This window comes from Monodelphis domestica, chromosome 1 (genome assembly GCF_027887165.1).
Source record: "Monodelphis domestica isolate mMonDom1 chromosome 1, mMonDom1.pri, whole genome shotgun sequence".
In the NCBI taxonomy this organism is placed as follows: domain Eukaryota; kingdom Metazoa; phylum Chordata; class Mammalia; order Didelphimorphia; family Didelphidae; genus Monodelphis; species Monodelphis domestica.
The window spans coordinates 314,563,947-314,587,135 of record NC_077227.1 but is presented as its reverse complement, the minus strand read 5'-3'; the positions used below and the strand labels follow the sequence as shown (position 1 = coordinate 314,587,135).

The window sequence follows — 23,189 nt, the reverse complement described above, 5'->3', positions numbered from 1 at the left end:
TTGAGAGCCAGGCCTAGAGACGGGAGGTCCTAGGTTCAAATCTGGCCTCAGACACTTCCCAGCTATGTGACCCTGGGCAAGTCACTTGACCCCCATGGCCTAGCCCTTACCACTCTTCTGCCTTGGAGCCAATACACAGTATTGACTCCAAGACAGAAGGTAAGGGTTTAAAAAAAAACAAAACATACTATCTTCCACTTTATTTTCTTCATGAGTTTTCTTTAATTATATGTGTGATACGTGTATATCACATGAGCTATGTGGAAATATTTATTGCATGAAAATACTGCGCCGCCTGAGGAAGAGGAGGGCAGGAGGGAGAAAATCTGAGTCCTAAAACTTCAGAAAACAATTGCCAAACATTGTTTGTACATGTACCTGAATTAATTAATTAAAATATATACATTTTTTTAAAAGAAAGATATTTATTCTTCAGTAATGGAGATGAGAGGATCTGGAGTATTTTGTGATACCAGCTCTCCTTACTTACTCCTGTATTGCCCTATGTTAGACATATAGTAGCTAGTAGCTTATAGTAAACTGTAGAGAGCTAAATGATGTCACCATGCTCATCAGTACAGTTATTCCAGACCTTGTCACTGTTATAGACTGCAAAATCTAGGTGTAGGGTGAGCTGTATGGATTTACCGACCTCACTGATGCTTTTGTCCTTTGTTTCCATGACTAAGACTAGTCAAAAGCATTTGCTTTCTCCAGAAAAGTCCATTATATATTAATTGTCCTTGAAACTGCCACATTATAGTGGGCAGAAATCTGAAAGGGGCCTCCCTTCCTGAGAACACTGATTCACACCATTACAACATAATGTTGACTGAACCAGATGAGGTATGCTGACCCAAATTAGGGCCAAGGAATGGGAATCAATAAAAAAAAACAGTCCAGCCTACTTAAATTTTAGTCAATAAAGTGATGGGGGAAACTCAGAGGATTTAGGGAACAGTCCAAAATAAGCTATTAACACGTAGTTCTTCATAATCTAAGATGGAAGTCCAGAGACTTATTGGACTCTTCAGGTTTTAGAGAGCCTTCATCCCCCACTTTAATATCCTGCTATTCCCCACTGACTGAGTCACCCACAAATCCACCTCTTTCCAAAGGGGCTCAAAATGAATTACAGCCATGAAAGAACTAAAGCAGCCTGTCCAACAGTCTCTCCTCTTGGGCCTTTATGCCCTGCAAAATCCATGTTTCTGGAGGTTTCTAAAACCAGCCTGAATAGAATCTTTGGCCCATACCAAATGGGTACCCAGAAAGTTAAGGTCTGGGGCTTCCAGTCCTCCATTCACTAAGTCAGGTCACTTTTGAAAATCAATGGCTCACCTGTTACTTAACCCCACTTGTTACTGAACAGATTACAGGATCATATGATCACCTTGGTCCAAAGTTGCCTATTATGGCAATGGAGCAGCATCTGGGCCTAGGAGTCAGGAAGTTCAAATATGATCTCAGACAATTACAGTTGTATCACCTTAAGCAAGTCATTTAACCCATTTACCTCAGTTCCCTCAATTGTCAAACCTCTCAAGGGGTTATTGTAAGAATCAAACAAGATAACTTTGGTAAAGATTTAGCACAGTGCCTGGCACAGACTAGTCAGTATAAAAGCTATGATGATGATGATGATGAAGGTGAAGAAGAGGAGGAGGAAAAGAAGGATGAACTGGGTGATATAAGATGGTTCTTCCAATGAGATGAATAAAGCACAGGAAACTTCTATTGTAAAATGGCAATAATGTATTCAAATTCAAATTTATATTTGCTTGGGTTCCCCCCTTGTTCCTCTCTTGTCACAAACAAATAGAGAATATTCCAAAAATTAAGATTTCTAATCCAGGTGCTGGAACTCCACCTCCTTCACTAGTCCATTGGGATTGTAAGGGCTAAAATTTAATGGTTGGACTAGATATGTAAAAATGTGGTCGATGAAAATATATTATTCAAGTCAGATGACTTTTTATGGTAGTTTTTTACAAAAGGAGAAAGAGTGAAAGTAAGGAAAATAAATGAAAGAGAGAGAGAGAGTAGACAATTACTCTGGCTGTTCCAAACCAGGCAGGGCTTCAAAGGCCCCAGCAAAGGGGGACCCAGAGGTAAATTAAGCAAGGCCTCCTCCAAGATGAGGGGCCTCTCTGGAGGCTAGTACTTCCAGAAAAGCCAAGAAAAGAAGTCAGCTTTTTCACTCACCCACATGGTAGTCACAAGGGAAGATCTAAATGCAGTCTTACCAGAAGCAGTCTGAGGTCCCAAGCTGGATCTCCTCCAAGGCCAAGTTTGAAGGAGCAAGACGCTGGTCACAGGAGATGCCACCATTTTTAAAGGAAGTTCTTCATGTCATTTCCTATGCTTTCCTTCACTTTACATGGACCAATTGCAGTTTTGGCTTTGCTTGGGACTGCCCAGAAGGCAGTCAGTCATTTCTGATTTGTCACCCACTGTGACCCATGTGGGTCATGGCATATATATTCCTGGTGACTAAAATCTAAAAATAGCTAGGGGAGAGTTAATCCCATCTTCACAATTCTCCCTGTGATCCTTTGGGAGACTAGTCTCCCCAATGGATCAGCTGACATAATCATCTTGTACCCCTAAAAATCTTCTAACTACAGGTGCATACAACATTGCACCTTCTAAGAAGAAACTACAATAGTTAGAGATAAGAGGGAAATAGAGAGAGAGCAAAACTAATGTTTGCTAGGCACATTGACAAAAACAAAACAATTAGGGGGCAGTCCCCTTTGGCATAAAGGCGTACATTTACAATAAATGTTTAACCCCCTTTAGTTCAATCAGTTGCACCCAAAAGTTCATTCTGGATCTTCTGATGCAGTGTAGGTTTCTGCAGGCATCTCCATGGGGCCTTCTCTAAGTAGTTTACTTCCTGGATTCTGGGGGAGCAAGTTTCTTAACTTTTATAAAACTAAAATTTTATGACAATTATACAATTGCCTCACCCATAAAGACCTATTTCTTAGTAATGCCATTTTGGTCAGTTTGCCAAAGACTCCAAGAAGAGCTTATGCAAACTGACTTCCAGCAGTCACTAATCTGGTAACAGAATAGTCTAGGGAGTGGGGGTTCTGGCAAGCCCTCCCAACTGCTGTGTCATCTTAGATCCTGCGGCAGGTTGCATGCAAGAGGCATATGATTCTTAGCCACTTCAATAAAGATGACTGATGCTTGATGAAGAATTAATTCTGTCACTGCCATAGAAGGAACAGACGAAATCCAAATGCAGATTGAAATATGCCATTTCTTTATTTTATTTCCTCCATGAATTTTTCTCTAAGCAATATGTGTCTTCGTTTACAACATGATGAACATGGAAATATGTATTATATGATAATATAGGTACAACCTGCCTTCTTGAGGAGGGGGAGGAGCAGGAAGGAGAGAGAGAGGGAGGGAGGTTGGGGGAGAGAGAGAGAGAGAGAGAGAGAGAGAGAGAGAGAGAGAGAGAGAGAGAGAGAGAGAGAGAGAGAGAGAGAGAAGAGAAAGAGAGAGAAAGAGAGAGAGAGAGAGAGAGAGAGAGAGAGAGAGAAAGAAAGAGAGAGAGAGAGAGAGAAAGAGAAAGAGAGAGAAAGAGAGAGAGAGAGAGAGAGAGAGAGAGAGAGAGAGAGAGAATGATAGACAGCAAAAATGTCAGAAAGCAAATATTTAAAAATACAATTGACATAATCTGGAGAAAAAAAATTTACAATTAAAAGGAAAGAAAGAAAGAAGCCAGTCTCTCTGGCTTCCTTCAAAATCCAGATAAAATTCTGTATTTTACAAGAAGTCTTTTCCCCTGTCCTCCTTAATATTAGTCCCTTCCCTTTGTTGCTTCTGACCAATTTTGTTCCCTCTAATATCTTGTTTGTTCCTTGCTGTTTGCTTATGACAGCCTCCATTGGAGTGGTGGTACTATTTTTCCTGTCTTTTTTTTTTAAGTGGAGAGGGCTCTTCTTTGTGTCACCATAACCTAGTATACTGCCCAGCCCACAGCAGGTTATTAAGAAACTGCTACTGGCTCTTATATCTATTCCAAATGCAGGCTAATGTGGCATTTAGGAAATTCCTTGTAAAGCCCACTCATCCAGAGGACCCAATGTCTTTGGAGGGTCAATGGTCTTACTGGTGTTAAATTTGAATCAAGTAGGAGTGGCATTAACATAGAAAGTATGATTACAACTTAGATGTCAATCACAGCAGAGTAGGGCACATGGATCAGTATTTCCTAATGCACAAAATAAAGCACATTCACACCACTTTAAAAAAGTTAATTACGCCAGAAGTGAATGCAAGGATAGAAGACTACAAAATCACTGCTAATCAGTTGATCAACATTTATTAAGTACCTACTAGGTGCCAAGCGCTATGGTAAGTGCAGAGGAGATAAAAGAAAAGACAATTCCTTCCCTCTGGGAACTCACAGTGTAATGGGAGAGAACTCATTAATGTAATATTGTTGTCATATGTGGAGAAGAATCAGGGACCAGGTGGAGGAGTCGTCCCCTATGCTGTACCCCCTGATATTTCTGGTACTGCCTTGATTCATTGTTACCACCCTAAATTAGAAGTATAATGTATACTAGATGTATAAACACACCTATCACTGTGAACTGACTGCAAAGATCTGGCATCACAATAACCAGATCATTGAGATCTAAGTCTTAAAAGTCTAGGATTTCTGATTGTTAAGGTAAGAACCACAGTAGACTTTTGCTAAATTAAGGCTCAATGAAGGCTGCTAGGTGATGCAATGGCTAAGTGCCAGGCCTGGAGTCTGGAAGACTCATCTTCATGAGTTCAAATCTGGTCTCAGACACTTGCTATTTGTGTGACCCTGGAAAATCACTTGATTCTGCCTCAATTTCCTCATCTGCAAAAAGAAAAAGAAAGGAGAGAGAAATGGCGAACTACCCCAGTATCTTTGCCAAGAAAGACCCAAATGGAGTCATGTAGAGTCTGAAAACAACTGAAAACTACTTTATCCCTCTGCACCTTTTGACATGTCAACTACCTCCTCACCTAAAGGGTTCTTATTCAGTGTCCATGAATTTTAAAAAATATTTTGACAATTATTTCAGTATAATTGATTTCTTCTGTAATTCTATATATTTTATGTATTTTAAAACCGTATTCTGATAAGAGAGGACTAGGCTTCACCAGACTGCCAAAGAAGTCCATGACACAAAAATGGTGAAGCACTTAGTAGGTTTTTTTCCTTCTTAAAGGTAGACCATTGTTGGTAACTTTTTAAATATTTTCATGAAATGTCAAAAATAAAAAGTAAGAAAATAAACCATACTCAGTATGTTGATTATATTTTATATGTGTGTATCCATATCTATGTATATATATAATATTAACTTTTACTAATTCAATGTGTTTTATATATATATATATATATATATATATATATATATATATGTATAAACACACCTATCTGATATTTGTTGTTGTTCAGTCATTTTCAGTTGTGTCTGATTCTTTGTAACCCTTTTGGGGTTTTCTTGCTCTTTCCTTCTTCAGCTCATTTTATAGATGAAGAAACTGAGGCCAGCAGGGTTAAGTAATTTGCCCACACAGACACTAAGCATCTAAGTCTGGTTTTGAACTGGAGTCTTCCTGACTCCCAGCCTGCTACTCAATCCAGTGCACCACCTAGCTGCCCCTCGCCTCCTCACTAAAAAATGCTGCTATAAATATTCTTGTACAAATAGATCCTTTCCCTCTGTCTCTGACCTCCTCCGTGTACATATCTAAGAATAGGATTCCTGTGTCAAAGGTTATGTACTCTTTAGTGACTTGTTGGATAGGTTTCCATTTTTTTTTCCACAACAGTTGAACCAATTGACTGCTCCACCAAGAGTATAGAAGTGTGCTTTGCCTACCACAACCTCCCTGACAATTATTATTTCTTTTTCTGTCATCTTTACTAAATGATGAGTATAAAGCAAAACTTCTGAGTTTTGAGTTGCATTTTTCTAACTATTGGCAATAAGCATTTTTTTTCACATGGCTGTTTGTAGATTGCCTTTCTCAGAGAACAGCCTGTTCTTATCCTTTAATCACTTATCTATTGGTGCATAGTTCTTATTCTTATTTGTATCAAATTCTATTCTGTAATATAATAATTTGATCTTGTTTTTCCAAATTAATTATTTCCCTTCTGCTTCAAACAGCATTTATTTTTCTTGTATAAAAGCCTTTCATGTAATCAAAATTATTCATTTTCTCTTTTATGACCACCTCTATCCCTTGAATAGATAAGATTTCTTCCCTTTATCATGAAAAACATTTCCTTTCTTTATCCTCCAATTTTTAAATGATGTACTTTTTATCCTTAGGTCATATGTCCATTTTTAGGTCATTGTGGAACAAGGAATAAAGTGGTTGTCTAAACCTAATATTCATCAGATCACCTTTTGGTTATCCCAGTAATCTTTATCAAACTCAGGAATGAATATCCTTGGGTTGATCTAATACTATACTACTATACCCAATTGCCTCAAGGGCTTGTTTATCCAAAGTAGTCAGTTCACCAATTTTTCTAATCTTTTAACCAGTACCAAATTATTATTATTATTTTTTTTTAAACCCTTACCTTCCATCTTGGAGTCAATACTGGGTATTGGTTCCAAGACAGAAGAGTGGTAAGGGCTAGGCAATGGGGGTTAAGTGACTTGCCCAGGGTCACACAGCTGGGAAGTGTCTGAGGCCAGATTTACAACCAGGACCTCCCATCTCTAGGCCTGGCTCTCAATCCACTGAGCTACCCAGCTGCCCCCAGTACCAAATTATTTTTAATAATTACTCCATTATAGTGTCTTTTGAGATTGTTACTGTTAGCTTCCCTTCATTTTCTACTTGTTTCTAATATTTCCTTTTTCAATTATAATTCATGAATTTTTGTTCTTCCAGATAAATTTTTTTATTAAAAAAAAAAAATCTCTATCTCCCTGAGCCCCTTGGTTATGGTGCCATTGCCCATTTCCCTGGGGGACTATGAGAAAGAGCTCATAAGCCCTCTGTACCAAAACACTCATTTTACAGAGAAGGACTCTGAAGGAGGCATATTCAAACTAGCCCAAGGTGGGTAGATAAGTGTCGGCGGTGGGATTTGAATTCACTGACTAAATTCAGCGCTCTCTCTACTGTGCAGCGATGGGGTTTTTGTGGCTACAGTTGGGGCTGACTGAAAACACTCGGGGCCCGTTCTCCTACTTATTTTATCGTTTGATCTCATCCTGTCGAATTCTGTCTGCGGCCCCTGTCTAAGATAACTGTACTGCTTCGGGGGCTCAACAGGGTCAATCATTTGGGCAGTACGTTTTTCAGCTTCTTTGGTTTTCCAGTTTCAATAGTGACAAATCTCCAGAGTGCTTTGACGGCTCCCCCCGCCTCCCGGGGCAGAAAACATCTTCTGGCTATTAAAATAATAGAGCAAAATCTCATCGAAATAGATACGGTATCAGAAAGGAGGAAGTGAGAGTGTTTGCCCTGCAGATTCCAGGGAGGGGTCGTCCCGGCTGTCTTCAAACAGACTGTCCCAGAAGGCTTTAGAGATCATCAGTATTGGATCTTGGGTAAGATGGGACGTCTCCTTGCCGGGCTGATTGACTCTGGGTTTGAGACTGAACACCTTCTAAACTCCTTCCTGGGCGTCTCCTCGGACCTGGAGGACTAGACGGAGGAAGACACTGCTCTCCAAGCCCTCTTTCATGGAGGGCGCAGCATTTTCCTTTCCCTCGCTCGCTCGGAACATCACACGAATCCCTAGCTTTCAGCACTGCGGCTAACGCTGCTCACGGAAGTGACGTCCTACGCGAAGGAGATTGGAATTATTCCGGGTCCTCCAGAAGGCAGAACCGGAACGCCCGAGGGAGGCCCCCTCAGCTCCAGGTGGAAGCAGAGCCGTGTCCATTCATTTGAGAAGGTTCCTTGAAAGAAATTGTTCTTGGGGAACTTTCCAAGGCAGTCTGAAGGGTGCGGGCGGCAATGGCTGAAGAGACAAACGGGGCTGGGCTTCGCTGCCAAGTGGAACCCCAATTCCAAATTCCAGCTCTTCCTGCCAATCAGTTATTTCAAAATGGAATGGACTTCCTTGGAAGGCAGTGAGCTTTGTCAGTGGGTGCTTTGTTAGGCTAGAACACTTCTGAAGCCTCTTTGGCTTCTGGGATCCTAGATTCTTTAAGAAAGACTACAATGGGGAGAAAACACAACTAGATTTGGCATCCAAATATGCAAATATCTGGATTTAAATCCTGCCACTGCCTCCACTTGTGTGACCTTGGGGCAAATCTCCTGGATCTAGTCACCACACCTGCAAAATACGAAGGTTGGACCAGTGAATTAAGAGCCAGGTCTGGAGAGGGAAGGTCCTGAGTTCACACCTGCCTCAGACTCCTCCTAGCTGGGTGACCCTGGGCAAGTCACTTAACCCCCAAAGCCTAGCCCTTGCCACTCTTCTGCCTTGGAAGCAATACATAGTATATATTTTTTAATTTATTGTTGGAAGGGTTTAATCTAATGTTGGAAGCTATTTTTACATATAACTGGTGGGGAAAATAAAATAAAATTTAATGCCCCCTGGGGAAAAAAAAGAAATTAAGGGTTAAAAAAAAAAGGTTGAATCTTCTAGCTCTATATTTATGGTCCTAAAACATCCATGATTATCTGAGAGAAAAATACTTTGAAGTTATTGAGTCTATATAGCATTCAATATGGCTTTTGCTTTTTAAAGGGAAGTTCTCTGGTCAGGAGGTAAATAGCCACTCCAGTAATATGAAAGAAAACTGTCTACCCAAACTGGGGGAGGGGGGAAAGATGAAAAACATCTTGCCCAGACTATGACATATAGGCAGACAGACTTGGTACCTTTGAGTGGTAAAAATAGCAATTACTTTTAGATTTAATGAGGACAAGTCTCTGTCTGGAGCTTTGAGGTTACTCAACTCCTTTTCTCTCCTCTTAACTTTCCATTTCTGTCTAGTTATGGAAATTGTGAGAAAGCTTTATTTCACTGTTTGAACTTAATCCTGCCTGACTGGGGAGCTGGATCACCTCTACTTGCTGCTTAAAGACTTTTAAGTGGCCTCCGACACTGCCTAGCTGGGTGACCCTGGGCAAGTCCCTTGACCCCCATTGCCCAGCCCTCACCACTCTTCTGCCTTAAAACCAATACACGGTATTGATTCTAAGACAGAAAGTAAGGGTTAAAAAAAAAAAGACTTAAGTATAAGGATCTAGGCTCTATTAACCAGAAACACAGCCAGCCAGATCTGAATACCAATGCAAGTTTTTTCACAATTAAACATCCCAAGCAAACCATGGTCAGTTACCGTTCCTTTTTTCCTTTACCTGAATACAGATACTTGAAGGAGAGCAGGAGACCTCTTTTTCTGATTTCAGGGACTTTGCACTTGTTTACCCTCCCTCTCCCATCTTGGAAAACCCCCAATATTTTCTCCAATTAGATATCAGATTACCTAATCTAACATCCTGGTTTATATATTGTTTTCTTCCCTGTATTTTGGGGTCCAGTGTTAAGCTGAGGAGGCCTGGTCCTGATTTGTTATGCAACTGGTATGCAAAATAAAGTGATATGTTTGGAAGCTCAAACCTATTTCCTGTTATTTCCTATTTCACTAATCACATTGCTAAATCTTACCTCATTATCCATACCCAATGCCATCCAATCCTAGCCCCTGACATGACCTTCCTCTGTCAGCAATCCCTTCATTTCCATGCATCTTCCATCCCTCCCTCTCGGCCCTCAAAAAGGCTCTCTCCCATCCCAAAGAACTCCTTTCTTTTCATACTTTCATCCTTCTCTTTCCTTCCTTACTAGATTCCTAGGAAAGAAAATAAAAATTTCTCCTTAGCTCTCTTCTACATTCTCTCCTTCAGGAATCTCATTCATTCCTCTGACCATCCCTTTGCAGAAGACTCTCAGATCTGTATCTCCACCTCCAAACTCCTCAGAGCACCAGTCCTACATTTCCAGTTGCCTCTTGGTTATCTTGGATATCCAGTCTGTCTAAAATTGTACTTACCAACCCCACAAATCTGCCTTTCTCCCCAACTTTGGTATTTTGAAGTGTTTTTTAAAACCCTTACCTTCTGTCTTAGAATCAATATAGGTATTAGTTCCAAAAGAGCAGTAAGGGTTAGGCAATTGGGGTTAAATGACTTGCCCAAGGTCACACAGCTAGTATTTGAACCAAGGACCTCTTGTCTCTAGGGCTAGCTTTCTATCCATTAAATCACCTAGGTCCCCATACAATATTCCTTTGATTCCTGCTAAATGTTGCTGGAAAAGGTCACAGGACTGTGACTACGCTTACTACAAATTTTTGTTTCTTTTCAACTGAACACTGGCTTTTGCATGTTAATCCTTACATTCCCCAATTAATTCTATCCCATTTCCCAAAATGGGAGCTCTTACACTTAATTCCTCTGGCAACTCATTGTCCCAAACCTCTTGCAATCTTATTTTCTTTCTTTTTTTTTATGGTTAAAAATTTTGGGTTTTATTGTTTTTGCTAAACAATACTAAAAAAAATTATTTTTGAAGGCAGGGTTTGAATTATTTAATTTTGATCTATTTATTTTTTTAAAGGGGGGGAGGAAGGGAAGAGATCTTGGTCAAAAAAAATTTTTTTACCTAATTTCATCCCCAGATTCTAGCCAGTTTCATGGGTGTTTTCTACAACCCATCCAGTGCCTGATGGAAAAACATGACAGTACACTACCCAGTTATCGTTTGCAATCTTTATTTTCAACCTTGCTACGTGACTAGAGCTGTTCTTTCTAGGGTTATGAATGATCTCCACTTATAAAACCAAAGGCCTTTTCTCAGTTCTTATCCTTTTGATCTCTTTGCATTTGACCTTTTGAACAATCCATCTTCCCTCAACTTTTATTTCTATCCTGCTTCCAAGGCAGAAAAGCAATAGGGGTTAAGTGACTTGCCCAGGGTCACATGGCTAGGAAGTATGTAAGACTAAATTTGAACTCAGGACCTTTTGTCTCCAGACTTTGTTTTCTATCCGAGCCACTTAGCTGCCCCCAACAATGGCATTATTCTTGACTCCTCCTTCTCCCTAACCCTCCTAAATCAGTGTCCTATCTTGTCCCATTCTGCTTCTACATCTTTCCCATGCATCACCTTTAATTGCTAGTACCTACACTCAGAAGTTATTTGGTGGAGAATTTGTATTTAATTTGCAGGGCCTATTTTGTTTTCGTATACCCTGAACTGAAAAATAGAAATAGAAAATGGAAAACTAAAATGAAAAGTCCATACTATTATAATTCATGAAATGTTGTTTATTAAATCTTCAAAATATCCTTATATGCTCTTCTTCTGTGTATGTCCCAAGTGACAGAGCTGACCACCAGGGAACCAAGACCTTCTCTCTGGGTTGTTTACTTGTCTTCCTCAAAGGCATCTGGCTTCTTCTTCTTTGAATTCTCAAACTCCTGGTTTCCCCAGGTGTAGAGGAGGTAAAAGCCTATAAATGCTTTAAGAACCAAAACCAAGGAAAAGTAGTAAGAACACACAAAAGAGGATTGGACCAACAAGACTTACCTAATGGTCTTTTTTACTTTGTTAATGTAGCACTGAGTGACAGCCCCTTTCTATGCCTGTCATCTCCACCAAACATTCCTAGACCTAAATAATAAAAGATTACATACTACAACCATTTTTTTAGCGCCAGGGGCCTGCCTTCTTCGTTAGGGTACACTTTGGGCCCTTGCTTCCTGGGGGCCACTCTAAATTCTAGGATTCCTGGTTTGCCCAGGACTCGGAGCTCTAGGCGCCAGGCCTGGGGAGCCGGGGCAGGTCAGGCGAGAGGCAGGCTGCTGGGGAATCTGGTCCCTGGACGTGCGGGGGGTGGGGGAGAGGATCACCCCGGCATTATGCCCCCGAGGCCCCCGGCATGGCACTTACGGGGGGCGACCCGCAAGATGGAGTCCTGCACCCGGCGGATCATGTTGGGGATGCCCTTTGAGAAGTAGTTGGGGAAGGCCCTCTGCTCGAACGGGGACAGGCTGTAGGAAATGATATGCCTTATCCGGATTAGGTTCCCAAACTCGCGGCCCATCTTTGCGGCGCCCTCGGTCCCTGGAGAGTCAAACACACGGTTAACGGGGTGGGTCGGCGCTGCGGAGCCCTCGGGGCGCAAGGATGGCTGGCCCCCTCACGGGGCACCGGGTCCGAAACACGGGGTCAGGAAACCCTGCTCCGGGACCAGCGGCCTCCCTGCCCTCCTGTCCTAGTCTCCGTGCCCCCCACAGTCTCACCGCAATCAGGTCACCCCGTCCTCCACAAACAGCTGGTCGAGTCCCGAGGCTTTACATTTCCGGGGCAAGGAAGCAGGTTGGCTAAAACAACTTCCGGGAGAGACCATATTGCTGTTCTCGCGAGGAAAGAGAGAGATTTCTCTGGAGAGAAATCATCAGATCTAGTGGAGACCCTGGCTTGGGGGAGAGGGAGGGACCTGGAGTTAGGGGTGGAGCCCGTCCTGGACTGAGAGGCTCTTGGGGCGACGCTATCTATCTGGCTAATGATGGGCTCGACTGGCAGCCCACGTGAAAGCAGGGTTCCCTTTCTTCTCTGATAACTAAGAAAACTGCCTTCTGTGTGTATACCTCTGCACCTTCCTCGCTAAAGCCAAGCAATTAATAAGCCTTTTATATATCCTTCACTCATTCTTTCACTCACTGCATTCATTCATTCATTCATTCATTCATTCATTCATTCATTCATTCATTCATTCATTCATTCATTCATTCCCTCCCTTCTTTCTTTCATTCATCAGACATTTATTAAGTGCCCGCGCTAAAGAGTAGGAGGGGATAGATATAAAGATAAAAGTCAAGAAATCTTGCCCTCAAAGGAGCTTCTTGTTACTGTGAAGTAGCCCCAAAGACCAAAGATGGAAAAATTACCCCCGTCCACATTTTTAGGGGACAGACCTGGTTTTTCCTTCCCTCCAGAAGGACAAGATGTTTGGGGCATATAACAAAATGCTTTCTGCTTAGTTTGGGTGGCAAGAGACAAAAGAGGAATTTCAGGAATATCAAAGGGCCAGTGAACTAACATTTGACTAAGTGAAGATAAACACTCCTTGGTTAACAGCCCCATCATAATTCTAAGAATTGTCCCCCCCCCATCTCAGACCCCACATTCCTGTGTTAAGGTTTGTTTGTTAGATAAGAATTCTGCAATGTATATAATCTGGTCTTTAATGTTAAACCAAGGCAGTATTCCATTAGGGAATTCTGTCCCAGCTGGTAGATTCTTTCTATTCTCTCTTTTATTAATAAATTATGGTTCCAATAATCAATATTCTAGGTGTTTGAACTCATTTGTGAAGTGTCCCGTTTCAACTGTTCAATCGTTCCAATTTCGGACTTCTGACCTCCATTTGGGGTTTTCTTGGCAAAGACACTGGAGTGACTTGTCATCTCCAATTTATTTTACAGATGAGGAAACGGAGGCAAACAAGTTTAAATGATTTGCCCATGGTTGCACAGCTAGTATCAGAGGCTAGATTCTAAGTCAGGTCTGACTCTAGACCCAGTTTTCTATCCACTGCACCACTTCTAGCTGAACCCACTTTCCATTATTGAGAGAAATACAGAATACATCCCAAAGAAATAAATATGAAATAGCTACAAAGCAAAGGAAAATGAGGGTTGGGGGACTGGAGCAGTATAATGTGGATAGAATGCTGGTCTTGGATTTTTCTTTGATTCCTATCTTAGGCATTAGCTGTGTGACCTGGAAAAGTTCCTTTACCTCCCTTAGTCTCAATTTCTTTATCTCTAATATCAAAAGGGTTGGTCTGGATAGCCTCTAAGTTGCCTTCTCATTTTAGGTCTATGAGAAAAAGCTTTTCATATTGAAAATAACAATTTTTGAGTCTGGAAGGAAAGAAAGGAGAATGTTCTAAGAAGCTGACAGGTCTCATGAATTCAACTCTTTCAATATTTCCCTCTTCTTCATTCTCAATGAATGAAGTGAGAGAATTATTGAGCATTTACTATGTTCTAATTGGGCAGCAAGGGGCAAAGCGGATAGAATGCTAGACCTGGAATCAGGAAGACCTGAGTTCAAACATGACCTCAGCTACTTACTAGTTGTGTGACCCTGAGCAAGTCACTTAACCCTGTCTGCCTCAGTTTTCTCATCTATAAAATGAGCTGGGGAAGGAAAAGGCAAACCACTCCAGTGGTTCTTTGCCAAGAAAATTCCAAATGGGGTTGTGAAGAGTCACCTGCAACTGAAAATGTCTAAACAACAATGTTCCAAATAATGACTTAAGTGGGGAGAGAGGGGAGGAATATGCAAATAAAAGTAAGCAATATAGTCCCTATCCTCAAAGAGCTTTCATCAAAGGATGCTGGAAAATGGGGTAGAAAAATCATAGGGGAAGGGAATGATCAGGAGACTGCTTTGAAGTGTCTTGAGGACATAGGATCTGTCAAGATGAGGGAAAAGCATCTGTCAGAATCCAACCGATTCATGAGGAAGGGGGAGAACAATACAGAGGTGTTAGAGTTGATGATGGGACTGATTATAAAATTATAGTCTTTTGTGGAATATTGCTTAGAAAACCTAGCCTTGATGTATATGTAGAATATTCTTACACAGAAAAAAAGAATGGTGTTATATAGGAAGTACACATATCACTCAGCAGCTATTAGAATCTTGCCAGTTCTAGCCCTTTAAACCACTTCCTGGTGTTCTCCTCACTATGGCCTACTCTTTAACCATCTGCATTCCAATGGAAATTTGTGCTCTACCCTGTGAGTCCCCAGGTGATTAAAGGTGAAGTTTGTTATATTGCTGTGCATCTGGGAGTCACCCAGACTCTTTTCAGCCATCTCCTCTCCAATCATTTTTTTTCCATCTCTTCCAAAACTTGAATTCCTTCAATTCTGACAGATGCTATTAAAATATTATTAAAATCCAAATACATGATGGGATAACAAAATAAAATGGATGATGTTGAAATTTATATGAAATTTAAACATTTTTGCACAAAAAATATAATGTAGCCAAAATTATTGTCTTCTGTTAATTATTTCCTAGTTCTCCTATATATAGCTCTTTTTGTGTATATATATATGTATATATATATATATATGTTTGCATATTGTTTCTCCCAGACTTTAAGCTCCTTGAGAGTAAAGACTGTCTTTTGCCTCTTTTGTACTCTCAAAGCTTAGCAGAGTTCCTGGTGCTTAATGAACATTGATTGATTGATAGAAGGAAAACAAAGATGGAAAAAATCCTTTGCAGCAAGTTTCTCAGATACAAGTCTTATGTCTAAGACATATAAGGAATTTATTAAAATTCCTAAGAGCCATTACAATAGCCAAACAGTCAAAGGATACAAACAGGTAGTTTTCAAAGGGAAAAATACAAGTTATCAACAGCCATATGAAAAAACCCCTCTAAATAACTAATTAGAAAAATGCAAATTGAGGTATCATTGCACACCTATCCACATGACAAAGATGAGAAAAGAGAAAAATGACAAATGTCGGAGGACCTGTCGGAAAACAAGTACACTAATGAAGAAGCCACATTGCACAGAGATCTGAGTCTGGAGTCAGGAGGAAAGTCTTGAGTTCAAATCCAACCTCAGACACTAATGTGATATTGGAAACAAGTCACTTAGCCTAATCTCTGCCTCAGTCTCCTCAACTTTAAAAGAGTTATATATAGCACCTATCTTGAAGGATTTTTGTCAGTCTCAAGATAATATTTTTAAAGCACTTACCATAGTGTCTAGCATACACTAGGAGCTCTATAAATGCATGTATATTGTTGGAGGAGCTATGAATTAGTCCAGACAACTCTACATTCTAGGAAGTAATTTAGAACTATGTCCAGAAATTTGCAAATTTATGCACACTCTTGCCCCCCCAAATATCACTGATAGCTTTATACCCCAAGTAAACCAAGGAAAAAGGAAAAAGATAAATTTACAAAAATATATATAGCAGCTCTTTTCACTAATTAAGTGGGAAGGGATGTTCTTTTAGAGAGTAGCTTAACAAATTGGTATACGAATATAATGGAATCTGATTGGGATATAAGAAATAATAAAATGAAGGGAAACAACAAATTGGGAAAAAATCTTCATAGAAACCTCTGACAAAGGTTTAATTACTCATATTTATAATGAGCTAAATCAATTGTACAAAAAATCAAGCCATTCTCCAATTGATAAATGGGCAAGGGAAATGGATAGGCAGTTCTCAGATAAAGAAATCAAAACTATTAACAAGCACATGAAGAAGTGTTCTACATCTCTTATAATCAGAGAGATGCAAATCAAAACAACTCTGAGGTATCACCTCACACCTAGCAGACTGGCTAACATAACAGCAAAGGAAAGTAATGAATGCTGGAGGGGATGTGGCAAAGTAGGGACATTAATTCATTGCTGGTGGAGTTGTGAACTGATCCAACCATTCTGGAGGGCAATTTGGAACTATGCCCAAAGGGCGACAAAAGAATATCTACCCTTTGACCCAGCCATAGCACTGCTGGGTCTGTACCCCAAAGAGATAATGGACACAAAGACTTGTACAAAAATATTCATAGCTGCGCTCTTTGTGGTGGCCCAAAACTGGAAAACGAGGGGATGCCCATCAATTGGGGAATGGCTGAACAAACTGTGGTATATGTTGGTGATGGAGTACTATTGTGCTAAAAGGAATAATAAAGTGGAGAAGTTCCATGGAGACTGGAACAACCTCCAGGAAGTGATGCAGAGCGAGAGGAGCAGAACCAGGAGAACATTGTACACAGAGACTAATACACTGTAGTATAATCGAACGTAATGGACTTCTCCATTAGTGGCGGTGTAATGTCCCTGAACAACTTTCAGGGATCCAGGAGAAAAAAAACACCATTCATAAGCAAAGGATAAACTATGGGAGTGGAAACACCGAGAAAAAGCAACTGCCTGAATACAGAGGTTGAGGGGACATGACAGAGGATAGACTCTAAATGAACACTCTAATGCAAATACTATCAACAAAGCAATGGGTTCAAATCAAGAAAACATCTAATGCCCAGTGGACTTACGCGTCGGCTATGGGGGGTGGGGGGGAGGAAAAGAAAATGATCTATGTCTTTAACGAATAATGCTTGGAAATGATCAAATAAAATATATTTAAAAAAAAAAAAAGAAATAATAAAATGAACAGTTTCAGAGGAAACTAGGAAGGACTTTATGACTTGATCCAGAGCAAAATGAGGCCTTGGAGAATATTGTGCCTGATAAAAGAATATGCTGGAGTCTTCCAAGTCCTAGCAAGAATCCAGCTCCCCAGGAAGTAATGAGGAAGGAGTTGAAGTTTCAAAATCTATCTCAAAATCAAAAACATCCACCAATGGAGACTATCAAGGGAGATCCAAAAGTCAAACTGTCAGGCCAATCAGAAAGAAGATACAATTCCTTTTATAAGCAAGAGGTAGGACTTGGCTTTTTTTTTTTTTTCATAGCAGAAGGAGATTGATGAAAAGAATCCCTTCTTTGTTAATGGGAATTGAATGCCTCCATTAATAAACAATGTTATTCTTGTAGAAATAGCCTTATATTCCTTACTACAGTCCTCTAATTTGTTTGTGGTCTGACCTTTTATATCTAGGTTGTATATCCAATTTGAGTTATATAATCAAAAATGTGCATTTTTTCTTATTGTGATTATCTTATTGATCAAATAAATTTCTTCTTTGTTCTAATTTGCTTATGATGTGGCTTTTTATATTTATCTTCTGCACATTAAAAACAAAAATTTCATTGATCCTCTTCTTTTTTGGCATCACTATTGCTAATCCTTATTTTCTCTCCAGCTTCTCCATAATTAAACAACAAAAGGAAAGAAAGAAAACCAAACCTATAGGTCCTAAATCTTACAAAATTCTTTTTCTTTACAATATTTTTGTCCTTGTATAAATTGGTCTCTTGGTTGTACTCACTTCACTCTGTATCAGTTCAGAAAGCCAGGATTTTCTTAAATTATTTTTCATCATTTCTTTTGATGCAATAATATTCATATATCATAATTTGCTCAACTGTTCCCTAATAGTCTAGGAGGCAATCTAAAGCATTGAACTAGATAGACTCTAGTGTTCAGTGGATTGAGAGTCAGGCCTAGAGACGGGAGGTCCTAGGTTCAAATCTGGCCTCAGACACTTCCCAGCTGTGTCACCTTGGGCAAGTCAATTAACCCCCCTTGCCTAGCCCTTACCACTCTTCTGCCTTGGAGCCAATACACAGTATTGATTCCAAGATGGAAGGTAAGGGTTTAAAAAAAAAAAGATTAGAAGGATTTGAAGCTAGGCCATCTCTTTTATCAGGATAATGACTTCAATGCCTTAGACTGACTCCCAGGCCATTGGGGAACAGTTGAGCAAATTATGATATATGAATATTATTGCATCAAAAGAAATGATGAAAAATAATAAGCCACCCAGCTGCCCCCAAATTGACATTATTTTTAAAAAATGAAGTCATTCTAAGGCCCTGAATTCAAGGTAATAGGAGAGGTGCATTATGGAATAGATGTATAAATCCACAAACTACCATAAATAGCATGTTGACATTACAGCAGACAGAATCATCACCACCAATAACTACTGCTTTTCATTTCCTTGAGCAAAGGAAGTTGAGAATTCTTTAAGACTCTTAATAAACTATATCAAAGTAAAACAGGGGGCCCCTGATTAGAACATTCTCTAGAATCTTTAAGTCTTTCAAGGAGGCAATTACAGCACACCTACATTTTTTTTCTCACAAGTTTGAAGAAAGGAGAAAGAAGGAGAAATATCTTAAAAAAATCCTTCAAATGGGACAAATTGGGTAAGCAAAGTGTTATTAGCTAAGACCTCCAAAATAGATATTCTATCCTTCATTTTCTTTATTAGTTCCCTTGATATTCTTGATCTTTTGTTCTTCCAGAGGAATGTTGTTCAAAAATTTTTTTTCTAATTCTATAAAAAAGTTTTTTTTTGGTAGTTTGATAGGTATGGCACTGAATAAGTAAATTAGTTTGTCATTTTTATTATGTTAGCTTGAACTATCCAAGAGCAATTAATGTTTTTCCAATTGTTTAGATCTAGTTTTAGTTGTGTGGAGAGTGTTTTGTAGTTGTGTTCATATAGTTCCTGTGTTTGTCTCGGCAGATAGATTCCTCAGTATTTTATATTGTCTAGGGTGATTTTAAATGGAATTTCTCTCAAAATAGCTATTCTAGAGCTGACAAAACTATCACCACAGCTGGGCACCCTTATCATCCAAACCCTTCCCGCCCCCTCCCTACCACTTTCAACTTAAGAGAGCAGTCAGGACCTCTCTCTGCTTTAGGGATTAACCAGGTATAGGGGCGATGTGGGCCTTGTTAAAGCTCCCCAAGCTATGGAAATGATCAGCACATTTATCCTCTACTTTTGCTACTCTGTCTGGATATTTTCCTCCCTTAGCCTTGGGTCTCCAACCCTTGAGGATGAAGCTGGGACTTTAACAAGTGGGGAAGCCTCCGTTGAGGCTGAACCTCTGCCCTGGGAACAGCCTCTAGATAGAGAAAATAGCCCTGGTCTCCCGCCACCCCTCCTCAAGGTCTTAACTAACCGCCATCTTCCTGGGGCACCGAGGCTACAACCTGACTCAAGATCCCTGCGTTACATGAAGAGGCTTTATAAAGCATATGCCACCAAAGAAGGAATCCCTAAGTCTGACAGAAGTCACCTCTACAACACCGTCCGTCTCTTCACGCCATGTGCCCAGCACCAACAGCCCTCTTGGGGTCAAGTCACAGGTGTGTAGGAGTAGAACCTCTCAAACTATGACCATGGTGAAGGGAAGAAGGAAAAGGAATTGAGTATATGGTTTCATCCAGGTGCTTGATTCAGGTGTTAATTGTTCATTTTAAAAATAGAATATGTATTTTGATTCCTTAAGACCAAATATAGAGAAATAACTAACACCTGGTTTTCTATCAAAAGATTCCTGTCTTTTACCCTTTCCTATGCCAGGATAGGCTAGGCTCGGAGGCTTTTTTTTTTAAAGCCCTTACCTTCCTTCTTGGAATCAATACTGTGTATTGGTTCTAAGGCAGAAGAGTGGCAAGGGCTAGGCAATGGGAGTTAAGTGACTTGTCCAGGGTCACACAGCAGGGAAGTATCTGAGGCCAGATTTGAACCTAGGACCTCCCATCTCTAAGCCTGGCTCTCAATCCACTGAGCTACCCAGCTGCCCCCCCCCCCTTTTTTAAAGGAAAAACTCATTTATCCATTCCAAAGCGATAACAGAAATCAGAGAAAGTATACACAGGAAAATGTGACTTTTAAAGTCAAAGGAAACTTTAGGGCTCAACTGGTTCCCTCCTCTTCCACTTTACTTGTTTCCTTCCATGTGAAGATAATCTCCACCTCTACAGTCTAATGGTCAGTTTGCTTTCATTGACCACCAAAGCTATCATGTTTTTTCTTGGTGATAGGCTACCAAGTCTTTTGGGAACAAATATTTAATCAATGTCTTTACATTGCCACTGTTGTATAAGACCATTTTGAGGGTGTCTCATTTCACTTTGCCTCTCTTACCTGCAGGAAAAAGGGAGAGTATATGAAGTGTTAACTTTGTTATTCTTCCCATTAGGTTGTCTATTTGACTTGATTTCTAAATGCTCTGCCATATTGAAACACCTGTGGTGGATTTTGTTTTGCTTTTTCCCTCAGGAGTTCTTCAGTCAATGGATCTGCTATTTAACCTGGACCGTATTACTGACCATGAATATTTGCTCAAGTCTGTTTTGCTATATTCTTTGAAGAATCCAGTTTCTTTTTCTTCCACACCCAAGTGTATGTGCCACCTCGTTGTAAAGGAACCTGAATGTTCTAGCCCATTTTGTTTTGGGTCTCCCCGGTCCTTCACTTTTAATTTACAGTTTGAATTGAGAAAAAATCACAAGTGGATTGAAATAGATGTGACGACTTTGCTTCAGCCTCTAGTTGCCTCCAACAAGAGAAATATCCACATAGCTCTGAATTTCACCTGTCTCAAAAACCAACAGAATCCAGTTCAGGATGAGTTATTTGATATGGCCAGGTTAATGGCTCCATCACTATTAGTATATCTGAATGACACAAGTGCTCAGGCTTACCATAGATGGAATTCCCTCAGATACAAAAGAAGGCACCAGTTGTCACCTGACCAGAGAGATCTGTTTTTCTACCATAAGGAAGAAGAGCTGACTCAGGATAGGAAATTCTCCCGTCGCCGAAGAGATGAAGAAATTGGAGACTCCAAAGCAAAGAGTCCCACAATGCCAGTCTCTTACAATCTGAGTGAATATCTCAAGCAGTTTCTGTTTCCTGAGAATGAGTGTCAACTCCATGACTTTAAATTGAGCTTTAGCCAGCTGAAGTGGGACAACTGGATTGTGGCACCACATAGATACAATCCTCGATACTGCAAAGGTGACTGTCCCAGGCTTGTTGGGCATCGATACGGTTCTCCTGTCCATACAATGGTGCAAAACATAATCTATGAGAAGCTAGACTCCTCCATCCCAAGGCCTTCCTGTGTGCCTGCTAAATACAGCCCCTTGAGTGTCTTGACTATTGAACTCGATGGCTCTATTGCTTATAAGGAATATGAAGACATGATAGCAACAAAATGTACTTGCCAATAGCGTGTTGCCTTAGGGGGAATAAAACCCCAAAGCCTGGGACTTCAGGACAACATTAATGCTGACTAGAGCTGTGTCTTCAGGGAGGCTTCATATGGTAAATCTTTGGATACCCTGCTGGCTAGCACTAGATGAAACCTATCAGGTAGGCTTAGCATGTTCTGATAAATATTGTAATAAGTAGGTTTGGAGTGCTGCTGAATCTTTTGTTGGAATTCCAAATGTATTTGGGAGCCCCTAAAATGCCTTGAGGAAGTGAGTTTTGGTTTAAATAAGAGATGTATTGCTTCTGTTTGAGAGGGGGGGAAAATCTATTAGTGGAAGTGAAGATAAACATTCAATAAGGGAAAATGTTGTCTTGACGCAAAGAATAAATACATGTCAATAGAATATGTTTTCTGTGTGATTTCTCTGAAACTTTAAGAATTTTTTTTCATAATGGATATTTGATAGACTAGTGCTTGGGGTAGGGAGGAGTGCCAATTAGGGGTGAATGATGGAGGGGGGAGCAAGTAGAAAGCATAGAGGATTAGATGATACTCTTCTTGAAGTTCTAAATACCTATTTGCCAGCAATCTTCTCTTCATATACTTCTTGCATTGGAACAAAGGATAGCAAAGAACTGAAGAACTATAATCCCTGTGTGGTACTTCTTTTTTTAAGTTTACTAATCTCATTTTCTGGGAGGGGTAACTTATGAATTTGACACATGCATTAAATTTACTTTTGCATACAATTCAGGTTAGTGCATATTAGAAATAATTCACCTTCATCTTTCATATTAAAGGCATTAGTGTTCTCCTTAAACTTGTGTTTTAAAGGAAAAGAACTCTTCTAGAAAGAAAGGAAAAACATGACAGATCTAGAAGTTCATGGATAAAGCCATATATTATCCTTGAATTGATTTACTTACCATGTTCCAACCAGATGATAACTATCACTTAATATGATGGGTTGACCAAGAATATCAAGGAACAATAGGGTACACTAAGAATGGTTTTTAACTTTAGCTCTGGATTATTTTTTAAGTTTAATTTAATTGCTACTTTAAAAAAAAACAAACAAACTTCATTTCTAATTGTATCCTCCCTAGTCAATGGACCAGGCCTTATAACAAAGTTTTGGGTTTTTTTTTTTTTTAGGGGGTAGGGCAACACAGAAGCCCACCCAAAACATCATTTATGTCTTATAAAATACATCTTTTTCTTTTTTTTTTTAAACCCTTACCTTCCATCTTGGAGTCAATTCTGTGTATTGGCTCCAAAGCAGAAGAGTGGTAAGGGCTAGGCAATGGGGGTCAAGTGACTTGTCCAGGGTCACACAGCTGGGAAGTGTCTGAGGCCAGATTTGAACCTAGGACCTCCCGTCTCTAGGCCTGGTTCTCAATCCACTGAGTTTCTCAGATGCCCCCTACAACGTCTTAAATAAAGTGGGGAGGTACATTTTCTCAATTCTCTTCTGGG

At 40.0% G+C, this 23,189-nt stretch overlaps 2 protein-coding genes across 3 annotated transcripts; one reads left to right on the top strand and one right to left on the bottom strand.

The window, feature by feature from the left end:
* Nucleotides 1–11,319: 11,319 nt before the first annotated feature.
* On the bottom strand, nucleotides 11,320–12,575 carry LOC100015788 (cytochrome b-c1 complex subunit 8). Of its 2 annotated transcripts, XM_001366209.4 has the most exons (3): nucleotides 12,313–12,575; nucleotides 11,960–12,133; nucleotides 11,320–11,528 (listed from the first exon to the last, which is right to left on the bottom strand). In XM_001366209.4, exons 2-3 carry the CDS (start codon nucleotides 12,111–12,113, stop codon nucleotides 11,434–11,436), a joined length of 249 nt encoding a protein of 82 aa, XP_001366246.1. In that variant the 5' UTR covers nucleotides 12,114–12,133; nucleotides 12,313–12,575; the 3' UTR covers nucleotides 11,320–11,433. The 2 variants fall into 2 exon arrangements, with proteins under 2 accessions (XP_001366246.1, XP_056667138.1); XM_056811160.1 differs by having other exon boundaries at nucleotides 11,960–12,362.
* Nucleotides 12,576–19,388: 6,813 nt separating this feature from the next.
* GDF9 (growth differentiation factor 9) lies at nucleotides 19,389–22,145 on the top strand. Its single transcript, XM_001371982.4, has 2 exons — nucleotides 19,389–19,854; nucleotides 20,774–22,145. The coding sequence occupies exons 1-2, from the start codon at nucleotides 19,455–19,457 to the stop codon at nucleotides 21,727–21,729; spliced, it is 1,356 nt and encodes a 451-aa protein (XP_001372019.2). The 5' UTR covers nucleotides 19,389–19,454; the 3' UTR covers nucleotides 21,730–22,145.
* Nucleotides 22,146–23,189: the final 1,044 nt, after the last annotated feature.

What these genes read in the sequence shown, in the direction of transcription:
- LOC100015788 (XM_001366209.4), bottom strand. Translation starts at nt 12,113, where the DNA reads ATGGGCCGCGAGTTTGGGAACCTAATCCGGATAAGGCATATCATTTCC. An exon ending in CATCTTGCGGGTCGCCCCCC is followed by an intron (nt 11,529 to 11,959) that starts GTAAGTGCCATG and finishes TGGTTCTTAAAG; the next exon opens with CATTTATAGGCTTTTACCTC.
- GDF9 (XM_001371982.4), top strand. Translation starts at nt 19,455, where the DNA reads ATGGAAATGATCAGCACATTTATCCTCTACTTTTGCTACTCTGTCTGG. An exon ending in CTCTTGGGGTCAAGTCACAG is followed by an intron (nt 19,855 to 20,773) that starts GTGTGTAGGAGT and finishes TTTTTCCCTCAG; the next exon opens with GAGTTCTTCAGTCAATGGAT.